Source organism: Colobus angolensis, unplaced genomic scaffold (assembly GCF_000951035.1).
Source record: "Colobus angolensis palliatus isolate OR3802 unplaced genomic scaffold, Cang.pa_1.0 Scaffold60, whole genome shotgun sequence".
Taxonomy (NCBI): domain Eukaryota; kingdom Metazoa; phylum Chordata; class Mammalia; order Primates; family Cercopithecidae; genus Colobus; species Colobus angolensis.
In genome coordinates, this window is record NW_012119599.1 from 1,754,073 (window position 1) to 1,767,963 (window position 13,891).

A 13,891-nucleotide genomic window follows, 5' to 3' on the forward strand; every position below is an offset into this window, starting at 1 on the left:
GATCATACACTGCACTCCAGCCTGGGCAACAGAGGCGGGCCCTGTCTCTAAGTAAATAAATGAATCAAACACTTGTGGATTACTTAAGGAATGAACCCTCATTTTCCAGAGGAGGAAACTGATGTCCAACGGGATCAAGTGACTTACCCTAGGTCACACAGCTGATGAGAGATAAAGCCAGGACTCAGAGCTGGGCACTCTGGCTCCAGAGCTGTGTTCAATACATTTTTCGTTTTGTTTTCGTTTTGTTTTGTTTTTTGTTTGAGATGATCTCACTCTGTCACCCAGGCTGGAGTGCAGTGGTGCTGTCACAGCTCAATACGGCTTCAACCTCCTTGGCCGCCAAGCCCAACTGTTTTTTTTTTTTTTTTTGTAGACGTAGTCTCTGTCACCCAGGCTAGAGTGCAGTGGTGCAATCTCAGCTCATTGCAGCCTCCGCCTCCTGGGTTCAAGCAATTCTCCTGCCTTAAGCTCGTGAGTAGCTGGGATCACAGGAGCCCGCCATCACATTACAGGCGTGAGCCACCGCGCCCAGCCAGGATGATTGTAGTTTAGACCTTGAGCTCTAGAGTCAGCTGATCTTTGATTCTAAGTTCTGACTTGGTTTGGTTGCTCCTGCCTATAGTCCCAGCACTTGGGGAGGTCAGGGTGGAGGATTGCTTGAGCTCAAGAGTTCAAGACTGGCCTAGGCAACATAGTGAGACCTCATCTGTACAAAAAAAATGTAAAAATTAGCTGGGCGTGGTGGTACACACCTGTGGTTTCAGCTCCTCAAAAGGCTGGGATAGGCTGGGCACGGTGGCTCACATCTGTAATCCTAGCACTTTGGGAGGTTGAGCCAGGTGGATCACTTGAGGTCAGGAGTTCAAGACCAGCCTGACCAACATGGTGAAACCCTGTCTCTACTAAAAATAGAAATATTAGGCCGGGCACAGTAGCTCACACCTGTAATCTCAACACTTTGGGAGGCCAGGGTGAGTGGATCATCTGAGGTCAGGAGTTCGAGACCAGCCTGGCCAACATGGTGAAACCCCATCTCTACTAAAAATAAAAAAATTAGGCGAGGCCCAGTGGCTCATGCCTGTAGTCCCAGCACTTTGGGAGGCCGAGGCAGGCGGATCACGAGGTCAGGAGATCAAGACCATCCTGGCTAACATGGTGAAACCCCGTCTCTACAAAAAATACAAAAATTAGCCCGGTCTGGTGGCGGGCACCTGTAATCCCAGCTACTTGGGAGGCTGAGGCAGGAGAATGGCGTAAACCTGGGAGGCGGAACTTGCAGTGAGCCGAGATAGGGCCACTGCGCTCCAGCCTGGGCAACAAAGCGAGACAAATAAATAAATAATAAATTAAAAGATAAAAAAATTAGCTGGACATGATGGCACATGCCTGTAGTCCCAGCTACTTGGGAGGCTGAGGCAAACAAATCGCTTGAACCGGGAGGCTGAGGCAAACAAATCGCTTGAACCGGGAGGCAGAGGTTGTAGGGACTGCAGTGAGCTGAGATCGCACCATTGCACTCCAGCCTGGGCAACAGAGCAAGAGTCCATCTAAACAAAAAATAAAAAAGAGGGCAGCTGAGATGGGAGGATCATTTGAGTCCAGGAGATTGAGGCCGCGATGAGGCAAGATTGTTCTCCAGCCTGGGTGATAGACCATCTCAGAAAACAACAAAAAGCAAAACACACTCACAAAAAGAGTTCTGTCACAAAGCTCTAAATGAGGGCAATTACTTAGCCATTCTCTGCCTCAGTTTCCTAATCTTTAACACGAAATTAAAAATAGGAGATAGAGGCGGTGGCTCACGCCTATAATCTCAGCACTTTGGGAGGCGGAGGTGGGCGGATCACGAGGTCAGGAGATCGAGACCATCTTGGCTTATGTGGTGAAACCCCGTCTCTACTAAAAATGGAAAACTTCAGCCTGGCATGGTGGCACGCGCCTGTAGTCCCAGCTACTCGGGAGGCTGAGGCAGGAGAATAGCTTGAACGTGGGAGGCGGAGGTTGCAGTGAGCTGAGATAGCGCCCCTGCACTCCAGCCTGGGTGACAGAGCGAGACTCTGTCTCAAAAAAAAAAAAAAAAGGAGATGGAAGAATCAAACAAGTTCATATTTGTAGAGTGCTCGAGTATTTGTAGAGTGCTCAAGTGTTGACTGCTGTTGTGATGATCATTTTCTAATATATTCATGTTGATTCTGACTGTTTATTTGGATGTCTGACCCCTTTCCCATGAGCCATTCCTGGGGAGCTCAGTGTCACCTGTGTGTTCCAGCACCCAACAATGGCCAGCATGCAGGACCACAGTGAATGTCAGGGACAAGTTTTTGCAAATGCTCCACGTATGCTAGGGATGTAAATATGTGGATTATTTAATTGTTGAGGGCATTCGACCAAGGGTGTAAATTGTGTGGTTCAGGTCCTTACTAATTTTCCCAAGCAGCCTTTTCTTAGAAATATGTTAGGCTGGGCGCGGTGGCTCAAGCCTGTAATCCCAGCACTTTGGGAGGCCGAGACGGGCGGATCACGAGGTCAGGAGATCGAGACCATCCTGGCTAATACGGTGAAACCCCGTCTCTACTAAAAAATACAAAAAAACTAGCCGGGCGAGGTGGCGGGCGCCTGTAGTCCCAGCTACTGGGAGGCTGAGGCAGGAGAATGGCGTAAACCCGGGAGGCGGAGCTTGCAGTGAGCTGAGATCCGGCCACTGCACTCCAGCCTGGGCGACAAAGCGAGACTCCGTCTCAAAAAAAAAAAGAAATATGTTAAGGTTTCCCATATCAGTTGTGGATTTAACAAACTTTCCCTTGTCATTTTGTAAGTTTATGGCTGTCATGTGTAGAGATGGTCGTTTTTTGCTTTATCTATTTGGAGGCCATAGTATTTGGATCATGTATGTTGAGAACTTTTGTGTATAATGGGCCACTTCTACCTCCCTCCCCCAGCCCTAGGTACTCATGTAGAGAAGAAAATAATGGGTCATTTTGTTTTGTCATCATCCATTGCTTTTGTCAGTTTATTTTTTATTTTATTTATTTATTTTTAATTTAATTTAAGACAGTCTCGTGCTGTCACCCAGAGTGGAGTGCAATGGCCCAATCTCAGCTCACTGCATCTTCTACCTCCTGGGCTCAAGGAATCCTCCCACCTCAGCCTCCTGAGTACCTGGGACTATAGCACGTGCCACTACACCCTGCTAATTTGTGTATATTTTGTAGCCATGGGGTTTCACCATGTTGCCCAGGCTGGTCACAAACTCCTGAGCTCAAGGGATCTTCCCACCTCAGCCTCCCAGAAGTGCTGGGATTTTACAGGTATGAGCCACCGCACCTGGTCAAGTTTTTTTTTTTTTTTTTTAAGGGGTAATGTTACTCCTCTACTTGTCTCTTGGTTTGTGTTTTCCCAGCCAGTTTTTTTGCCATCTTTTGATTTTCCATATTTTTGGTTCACAGTGTTTTACAATGAATAGATTTTCATGGAGTAGTTACTGAAGGCTGACCTAGTGTAGGGCCTTATGCTGGGCTCAGTGTGGGGGGAGTTAGAAGATCCTGCCTCAGGCCCTTCTCCCCTTCCTGCCCCAGCCTCCACAGGAGAATCATAGTTGGGGAGAGAGACCCACCCAAGACGATGACCCAGAGTGGGCAGGGAAGAGGGAACCCAGAGGTCCTCTCTGGGCAGGTGGGTGATTTCCAGGAAGGGAGTTGGGGAAGGCCTCTCCATTAAAACTGCATTTGAACACAGACCTGAATGAAGTAAGGAATTGAGCCTTGCAGAGCGTGAATGTATTGCAGTTGGTGGGAACAGCAAATGCAGAGACCAGGGAAGGCAAGCGCCGGGTGACTGTGAGGAATAGATAGCAATGAGCCCACCGCATGGACGCCCTCGGTGAAGCCTGACCTGGCCTAGGGCGATTGGAGGTGTCAGCTTCCTGGAGGAGGGGTGGTCAAGCCGAAACCCCAGGGAATATATAGTGAAACAGTAGGGCACAGTGACTGGGAAATCAGACTCCCTGGCTTCATATCCCTGCTCCAGCTCACACCCCAGCTCTGTGTGACCTTGTGGTCAGGAGACCTGCCCTGCGTGTTTCTTCATGCATACCGTGGAGACGATCACTCCTACCGGGGAACAGATGGGGCCTGAGTATTCTATGTATACCAGATCAGGTGCCCACCAGGGTGCACTGGGGTATTGCCTGCGGGGCGGAGGAGTGGGGAGGGATGCCACTGGACAGGTGGGGTTCCTGGGGGTTTTCCAGAGGGCACTGGGGAGCCATGGCAGGTTCTCACCAGGATAGGGACGGGTTCAGGTTTATAGGATTGTGTTTTAACAGGACTTTCCTGGCTGCTCTTTTGTATTAAGCGAGGCAGGTTTGGGGCGCCCGTTTGGAAAGGATGAACTGGCAGCTCCGAATGGCTACACGGCTGGAGCCTTGAATGCCAGGCCCAGAGGCTTGATTTCAGTTGCCGTGGGAACCTTCGTAGGGTTCTGTCCATTTGTTTTTCAGGGTGGGGCTATCCCAATGCCAAATTCTCCCCGCGCCACCCCCCGCCCCTCATAGTTCCCAACTAAAGCTGGATACTCTGTTTTCTCCGCCTGCTTCCTTCCGCCTTGGTGTTCTTAATCCCCGGGCTGCCTGGCCCTTTAAATCTCAAGCGTCAATCAGGGCTTCTGTTCGAGGGAACGTGGTATAATAAGCCTCCCCTGGAGTGCCGTGGCCTTTGCCCTGACCTTGTTCCGTTTAGCTGGACGTTGGGAGTTGTTCCACGCTCCCTTGCATCCGGCTGTGTCTACCCCACCACCCACTCCCGTCACCTCTCGCCTACTCCTCCCTATTTCGAAGTTGGGCCCCTTCGCCAAGGCCTGCCTTATATGGGCACGGCCCCGAATGGCGGCCGCTCATTGGCTAAGGGCGTCACGCGCGCGTCTGTCAACAAAGGGGCGGAGGGAAGCTTGTTGCTCCCCTGCCCGCGCGGTGGCCGGAGGGAAGGAGCGAGGGGGCGGGCCCTCTTACCTTTCGCGCGCATGCGTGTGGGCTGCAGCCTTCTCCCGCCGCCTGGGGGGGCTGCGGGTGAGGGCTCTTTGGGGGCGTGTATAGGTTTCGAGGGTCACCTGAGGGGTTTGGAAGGTTTCTTTGGCGGGGCGGTTACAAGATTTGGGGGTTCCCTTTGCATTTACAAAATTCTGGGGCTTGGGGAAGTTTTAACGTGGGTTTAAGGGATACTTTTAGGGTTCCCTTGCGCTTAAGGGGCACCTTGGAGTTTGGGTTCGTTTGTAATGCGGAAGGTTTGGTTGTGTTTTCGGGATCGGGTTCCCTTTGTGTTTTGGAGGGTTTGTTGGGCATAGGATTTGGGGAGCTCCGGCAGAGATGGAAGCAAAGAGCCCGAGAGTGCCAGTTCTAGCGCTGGAATGTCTGGGCTTGCATCTTGACTTCCTACCTGTCTGAACCCGGACAGATTTCATCTGTGTCTCATCGGGAACTAGGCATTAATAACACTACCTGCTTCCTAGGGACCGAGGAGGATTAGCAGGAATTGTTAGCGCATTACCTAATAAGCTCGCAGCGAGTGTGCAGTAAGCACATGTCTGCTATTGTAACATTTGTGAGGTTTCTTTGGGTTTTTTTTTTGGCTTTGTGAAACATTTTTAAGGTTTAAGATTCATCTTAAAGTGTTAGGGAGCTTTTGTGTTTTCAAAGAGTTCGTCTGCTGTTGGAGGGCTTCTAGTGGAATTAGGAGGTAATGGAGGAGGGTTGGGGGGAGTATAGGATTCCGGGAGAGTGGTTGTTTATGACATAGGTTGGGGAATTGCTGTGTTGGGATCTGTGAGAGATTGATTGAGATTCGGCCCTTCAGTACTGGAGAGGATATTTTTAGGTTCGGTGGTTTAAAGTAGTATTTGGAAGGTTTTCGATATTCGGGGGAGGACATTGAGATGCTGGAGGTAAGGTTGGAACTGATTAGGGGACTTGAGTGGGTGGCCAAGTTGTAGCAGGATGGCATCTGTAGAGACTGGCTTTTGCTGTGTTAGCCTGCTTCTCTGGGCAGTTGGATATACAGGTGAAGTACCGCTTACCGGAAAAGCTTGGGACCAAAAGTGTTTCGGATTTTGGATTTCTTCAGATTTCGAGTATTTGTATTATACTTACCAGTTGATACGCCAAGTCTGAAAATCTGAAATGCTCCAATGAGCATATCCTATCAGTGTCATCTTGGCACTCAAAAACTTCTGAATTTGGGAGCATTTTGGATTTTCAGATTTGAGATACTCAACACGTATGTGAATTGGTGGTTGGTAAACAGCCATCTATATGTTTTAGAGGCTATGGAGTGATGTTTTTAACACTGAACTGAGATTACAGCAGGGACTGTAAGTATTTGAGGGGTAGGTGGGATTGGGGATTATGGAGGGGAGATAAAGATTCTTGACACGGGGTTTCTCTGTGTTTACTGGTACCTGTGAGTGCTTGGAGGCTGTCTGGATTTTGCTTTGTTTTGTTTACCTTTTTTTTTTTTGAGACGGAATTTCGCTCTTGTCACTCAGGCTGGAGTGCAATGGCAAGATCTCAGCTCACCACAACCTCCGCCTCCCGGTTCAAGCTATTCTCCTGCTTCAGCCTCCTGAGTAGCTGGGACTACAGGCTTGCACCACCACGCCTGGCTAATTTTTGTATTTTTAGTAGAGACGGGGTTTTGCCATGTTAGTCAGGCTGATCTCGAATTCTGACCTCTGGTGATCTGCCTGCCTGGGCCTCCTGAAGTACTGGGATTACAGGCCTGAGCCACCGTGCCTGGCCTGGAATTGCTTGAATTTAGAGGGACAGTCTGTACTGCAGGAGTTGGCAAACTTTTTCCATAAAGAGCCAGATAATGGGTATTTTAAGCTTTGCAGGCCATGTGGTCTTTGTTCTGCTATTCAGCTCTGCTGTTGAAGATGAAAGCATCCATAAACAAATGAGCATGTTTCAATAAAACTTTATTTACAAAGACAGCGAGCTGGATTTGGCTTCTGGGCCATAGTTTGCCGACCTCTCTGGCCTGTAGGCATGTGGAAGTTTCAAGGTTTAAAGGGTCATTTTGGTTTTGAGCTGTCTGGAGGGAGATGAGCCAGAGAAAGATTGAGGCATATGTTACTTAGTAGGTTCAAACTGCAATGAAAGTGATCATATTGGACTCATGTGCAAGATTGCCTCCAGATTAGATCACTCACATCAAGTCATTCCAAAATAAAATAGTCATTATTAACAGAGCCCTAAATTGAAGAGTCCAGAAACCAAGTTGAGAGCCTCTTTTTGCTCCGGACCCACTGGAATCTTAGCTATGTCACCCTTCCCCACTCTGAGCCTCTGTTTATCTGTGTGCAGCTTGAGGAGAAAGCTAGGCTAGAACAGCACCACCCCCCCCCCGCCTCGTTTTTTCTTTTTCTTTTTTTTTCTGAGATGGGTTCTCTCTCAGTCAACCAGGCTGGAGTGCAGTGGTATGATCACAGCATCACAGCTCACTGCAGCCTGGGCCTCCTGGGCTCAAGCAATCCTCCCACCTCAGCCTCCCAAGTAGCTGGGACTACAGGTGCGCCTCACCCCACCTGGCTAATTTCTGTCTCTTTTTTGGTAGAGATGGGTTTTGCCCAGGCTGGTCTCAAACTCCTAAGCTCAAGCAGTCTGCCCACCTCGGCCTCCCAAAGTGCTAAAATTACAGGCACAAGCCACCACACCTGGCTTTGCTCTCCTTTTTTAGAGGGTCTCACTCTCACCCAGGTTGGAGTGCAGTGGTGCCATCATTGCTCCCTGCAGCCTGGAACTCCCAGGCTCTAGAACAGGCCCTCTTACTCCACAGATCTATGGTTGTGCTTCAGGGAATGACCTGTACTGTCTTTTCAAGGGTGTGCATTTTTCTGACTGAGGACACACAGCGTTAATAAATTCTCATTAAGCCCCGACCTGAAAAAAAAGAAAAGCCGATTTCTTAAGTGCTTGTCTGAATCTGATCTCAGATTTTCTTCCCCCTCCCAGCCCATCTTGTTGCTCTCTCTCTGGGTTTAAGCAGCCATAGCTGTGGGTGGGGCTGGGAATTTCTGTCTTTTCAGGGACGAGCTACTGAGTAACCAAATAGAAAAAGGACCTTGTCTGTGAGTGGTCCTTTCGCTTAAGTGTAAAAGTTATGGCAGTGTAAAGGCTTCTGGATTGTGGGGTAAGGCAGTTGGGCAGTGGGGTAGGATCTATGGGGTTGGAGCACACTGCCAGTTAGGGTCCCACTCTGCAAGTTAAAAGGGCATCTCTCATTCTCTCATCCCCTCTGCAACCCTTTGTCTGCTCACCAGAGCAAGGCAGTGGGAATAGAGTTCTTTTTTTTTTTTTGAGACGGAGTTTCGCACTTGTCACCCAGGCTGGAGTGTAATGGCGCCATCTCGGCTCACTGCAACCTCCGCCTCCCAGGTTCAAGCGATTCTTGTGCCTCAGCCTCCCGAGTAGCTGAGATTACAGGTGTGAACCATCACGCTCAGCACAATTTTGTATTTTTAGTAGAGATGGGGTTTCACCATGTTGGCCAGGCTGGTCTCAAATTCCTGACCTCAGGTGATCTGCTCGCCTCAGCCTCCCAAAGTGCTGGGATTACAGGCGTGAGCCACCACTCCTAGCCAGGAATAGAGTTTTGATGGTCTGGTTTGGTCTAAGGAGAGGTGGAGGTTGGGGTGGTCCTGGCAAGAAAGGCTGTCCCCCTAGCTCCCCAACCTCCTCTTCCTGTCTCCAGGTGGCATGTGGAGCCTCCCACCACCACCTAGGTCCTGAGATGTGGTGAAGCCCAGCCCGTCTGCCATCATCCCCCAGCATGGACCGAGGAAGCCTCCTGCCCTTCCAGCTATGGTGCCCCCGGCCCTTTGGCACCTACTCACAGAACCAGCCGCGCCCGCCTTCTGCGGCCCTCAAGCCATCAGCCTGCCCTGAGCCTGGCAGCGGGGCCGAGCCAGACCATGGGCCTGCCCACTCAGAGAACACACCACCTGCCTTGGCCACTGAGGTCCCTGCCTCCCAGCCAGCCCCACTCCTCTCAGCAGCAGCTGCTGGTGATGAGGGTCGAGTCCTCCTGGACACGTGGTATGTCATCAAGCCCGGGAATACAAAGGAGAAGGTGGCCTTCTTTGTGGCCCACCAGTGTGGTGGGGGCAGCCGGGCCAGCTCCATGAAGGTCAAGGGACACTGGGGCAGTGATAGCTCCAAGGCCAAGCGGAGGAGGCGCTGTCTTGACCCCACCAAGGCTCCTCCTGACCCAGGGGGCCGGGAGGGCCTGGCTGCCTCTGAGGAGGGCCCTGCCTCAGCCGGTGAGGATGTGGACCTGCTCTCTGTGGCCGAGATGGTGGCCCTGGTGGAACAGCGGGCGGCCCTGGCCCTGCAGAGCTACCCACGACCGGCCACCCCAGCGCCTGTAGTTTTTGTGTCCGCGGAGCAGGGTGGACCGGCCAAGGGGGTGGGGTCTGAACGGCGGTCCGGTGGTGGGGACTGCAGCCGTGTAGCCGAGGCCGTGGCCCACTTTGAGGCGCAGAGGGACAGCCCTCCCACCAAGGGCCTCCGCAAGGAAGAGCGACCCGGGCCAGGCCCTGGGGAGGTGCGCATCGCCTTCCGCATCTCCAATGGCCGGGAGCCCCGTGCACCAGACAGCGGCCTGCCCAGTGGGGGCGGGGGCAGGCCTGGTTGTGCCTACCCTGGCAGCCCAGGTCCTGGGGCCCGAGCCAAGGACAAGATCACGTGTGACTTATACCAGCTCATCAGCCCCTCGCGGGATGCCCTCCCCAGCAACGTGGAGTTCCTGCTGGCCAGGGCGGATGAAGCCAGTGAGGGTGAGAGCCCGGCGCCCGCCAGGTCCGAGGACACTCCCCCAGCGCCCCCTCCGCCCCCTGCCCGGGACTGCGGAGCGTCAGGCTTCCACGTGGACGTGGTGGTGACGGGCGTTGTAGATGAGTGCATCTTCTTTGGCAAGGATGGCACCAAGAACGTGAAGGAGGAGACTGTGTGCCTGACGGTCAGCCCAGAGGAGCCGCCGCCTCCGGGCCAGCTCTTCTTTCTCCAGAACCGCGGGCCGGACGGGCCCCCGGAGCCACCCCCGGCAGACTCCCCGGCCACCGCGCCCGGCCCAGACGATGCCGAGGGCACGGCGGACACCTCCCTGTGTCGCCTGTACCGGCACGTGTCGCACGACTTCCTAGAGATCCGCTTCAAGATTCAGCGGCTGCTGGAGCCGCGACAGTACATGCTGCTGCTGCCAGAGCACGTGCTGGTCAAGATCTTCAGCTTCCTGCCCACGCGCGCGCTGGCCGCCCTCAAGTGCACCTGCCACCACTTCAAGGGCATCATCGAGGCATTCGGCGTGCGGGCCACAGACTCGCGCTGGAGCCGAGACCCGCTCTACCGCGATGACCCGTGCAAGCAGTGCCGCAAGAGATACGAAAAGGGCGATGTGTCGCTCTGCCGCTGGCACCCCAAGCCCTACCACCATGACCTGCCTTACGGACGTTCCTACTGGATGTGCTGCCGCCGAGCCGACCGCGAGACGCCCGGCTGCCGCCTGGGCCTCCACGATAACAACTGGGTGCTGCCCTGCAATGGGCCGGGCGGAGGCCGGGCAGGCCGGGAGGAGGGGAGGTGAAGCCGGGGGAGGGGGGGGAGAGCCCACCATGCCCACCCCTCCCCTCTCCCCCGGGAGCCGAGGGTCCGGACTGGGCCGCCTGCCCATTCCCTCACTCCAGGCAGCATTGATCCCCCACTGGAACTGAGCTGGGGTTCAGCAGGGGTGACGCAGGAAAGCACTCTGCTTGATCCTGTTGATTTTCTACTCTTCAGAACCAGGGCCGTGGACCCTCTGAGAAGGGTGTTTTTTTTATCAGCATCTCACTTTATTCTCCATTCAGCCCCAACCCCCTTCCCTGCCACGCTCTCCACCCCAGGGACCCACCAGCAGGGAGCAGACGGCAGCTAATTTTGGTACCACGTAAGGGTTCCCCCATTCTGGCCCCCATCCTCTCCCTCGCCCCAGTTCTTTCTCGCTGGAGCTGTTATTTCCCAAGAGGCTGCATCGCCCAAGGTTGGCACCTCTCCTAACCTGCCACACCACAGCTCCCACTTCTCTAGGAATTGGGGGCTATCGGGTCACAGGTGGGATCTGGCATTTTATCATGACAGTTCGCCATTTCTGGATGGTTTGCCTATTAAAGAAGTGAGGGGAAAATAACTGTTTTCTCCTTAACCTCAAGCTACCAGTCTCTCCTCTTCCCCATAGAAGAGAAGAGGGGGGCAAAAAAAACAAAAAACAAAAAAAACTGAAGTATAAAAATCCTCCTCCTCCCGTTATTATTTAAGCTACTGCCATCAACCCCACCCCCATGAAGCTGTGAAGCCCTTTGCCTCGCTTTTGACAGCGTGGGGGGGGCCCCGTGGGCAGGGACTTTGGATTTGCATTTCTGGGTTGTTTTTCCTTCCACTCTGGGCTCTCATTCAGGCATTGGGGTCTCCTCACCCTGGCCACATGTTTCTTTAAGAATCCTTTGGTCAACCAAGACCTTGATTTTTCAGGCATTTTGGTCTGGGGTATTTTTGTTTGTTCTCTCTGTGTTTTGTTTTTTTTCTTTCCATCATTGTGGTTCTGGAAGCTTCTAGCGTGTGGCATCTGACCAATTTTGAGTTGGTCCTTTCTATAAAATCAATATTTATAAGGCTGTGCGCAGACTGGTTTGTGTGTTGTGAAGGGAGGGTTTGGGAAGAGAGGGGAGTTGTAGGCCTGTGCATGGGGGATGGAAAAAGTGGAGAGAGAAGGGATCCCTAGCCAAGTCCCTTAGTCTGAGATTATTTTTTACTCTTCTCATCTGTGTCGGTTTGGATTTGAAAAATCTCAAAATAGTAGAAGCTTGAACAAGATTTTTTTTTTTTTCCCCCCTTAGAGACAGGGTCTCATTCTGTCACCCAGGCTGGAGTGCAGTGGTGTGATCACAGCTCACTGCAGCAACCTCCCGGGCTCAAGGAAACCTCCCACCTCATCCTGCCAAGCAGCTGGTTTTCTACAGGTGTGCGCCACATACCGAGATAATTTTTAAATTTTTTTTGGTACAGATGGGGTCACTGAGTTGCCCAGGTTGGTCTCAAAACTCCTGGGCTCAAGCAATCCTCCTTCCTCAGCCTTCCAAAGTGCTGGGATTACAGGAGTGAGCCACGGTGCCCAGCCAAGATTATTTTGCTTTTACTATCACCATTTTGCCGGAAGGGAGGCCCCCTTCATCCCAGAAGCACTACACTATGCTTCTATATACATCTCACCCGTCAGACTTAGCCACAGAAGGGCTGCAGGAGAGTCTAGGAAATGCGGTCTTTTAGCTGGGTGCAATAGCCCAACAAAACACTCTTTAAAAATCCCTGTAATTACAGTTTTAAAATAGCCACTTATTTATTTAAGATAGTCTTGATCTGTCGCCCAGGCTGGGGTGCAGTGGTGCGATCTCGGCTCACTGCAACCTCCGCCTCCCAGGCTCAAATGATTCTCCTGCCTCAACCTCCTGAGTAGCTGGGATTACAGGTACTCACCACCACACCCGGCTAGTTTTTGTATTTTAGTAGAGACAGCGTTTCACCGTGTTGTTTAGGCTGCTCTCGAACTCCTGGCCTCCAGTAATCCACTCGCCTCGGTTTCCCAAAGTGCTGGGATTACAGGGGTGAGCCACTGCGTCCAGCTTGGGTATCTTAAATTTTCAGTTTAAAGAAAGGGAAAAATGGACATTGGGAGGCAGCTAAGTCTCTGACGTTCTTCTCAGGAAATCAGAATTTCCAGAGGACTAGGATACGTTATGGTAGTGATTTAATGCTTAGATTTTAGAATCAAAAAGACCCGGGTTTGAATCTTGTGGGGAGGGTGAGTTAGATTATTCGGACCTTCCTGTTGAGAACAACTGAAAAAAAAAAAATCTCCTTAAAAGGATCAAATAGCCAATAAAATGCAGTAAGGACCCACCACGCCAAATAGTTAAGAGAATGGTATGTGGGGCTCAGAAGCCACATTTGCTCTCAGGGTGTTTGCTGATGTGGACACACTGGGGTTTCTTACTTCGCAGCCTTACTGGAAGGAGCAAGCAAAAGTCAAGGCCAAAGCCGGCCCACGGTGAGCAACTGCAGGAACTGTGATCCCAGAGAACCACAAGCTCAGGTAAGGATGACCCGGAAGACTGCAGAGGTATTCAGGATGCAGAAATCAAATGAAAAAACAAGAAAGATCCTGAGAATTTGTGGTCACAGACTGGCCCTCGGCACAGGTTCGCAGCCAGGTTCACGTCCTCCGTATGATACAGGGTACTTCTAGCTGACATGTCCAGCACAAACAAACACAAGTCCACCTGTGGAAGGAACTGTCATCTAGAAGCCCCACAAATAATTTTTGTTTGTTTGTTTTGAGATGCAGTTTCGCTCTTGTTGCCAGGCTGGAGCGCAATGGTGCGATCTCGGCACACTGCAACCTCCACTTCCTGGGTTCAAGTGATTCTCCTGCCTCACCTGCCAAGTAGCTGGAACTACAGGTACATGCCACGACACCCAACTAATTTTTTGTATTTTTAGTAGAGACAGGGTTTCACCATGTTGGCCAGGCTGGTCTTGAACTCCTGACCCGCCTTGGCCTCCCAAAGTGCTGGGATTACAGGTGTGAGCCACGATATGGAGTCTCGCTGTCACCTAGGCTATAGTGCAGTGGCACAATCTCAGCTCACTGCAACCTCCACCTCCCCGGTTCAAGCAATTCTCCTGCCTAAGCTTCCCAAGTAGCTGGGATTACAGGTACCTGCCACCATGCCCAGCAATTTTTTTTTTTTTTTTTTTGGTAGAATTCTATAACCATAGGAAATGGCATTGATTATCATGAAATGTGCA

At 51.9% G+C, this 13,891-nt stretch overlaps 1 protein-coding gene across 2 annotated transcripts in view; it reads left to right on the forward strand.

The window, feature by feature from the left end:
* The window catches only part of FBXO46 (F-box protein 46), a 23,883-nt gene extending 12,182 nt beyond the window's left edge, over positions 1-11,701 (forward strand). Inside the window, exons 1-2 of one of the 2 annotated variants that reach the window (XM_011962982.1) lie at positions 7,037-7,562; positions 8,745-11,701. In XM_011962982.1, coding sequence (XP_011818372.1) covers positions 8,823-10,634 — 1,812 coding nt within the window. In that variant the 5' untranslated portion in view covers positions 7,037-7,562; positions 8,745-8,822 and the 3' untranslated portion in view covers positions 10,635-11,701. Of the gene's footprint in view, positions 1-7,036; positions 7,563-8,744 lie in introns of those variants that run through there. The other variant, XM_011962981.1, reaches the window with a different exon arrangement.
* The last annotated feature ends 2,190 nt before the right edge of the window (positions 11,702-13,891 follow it).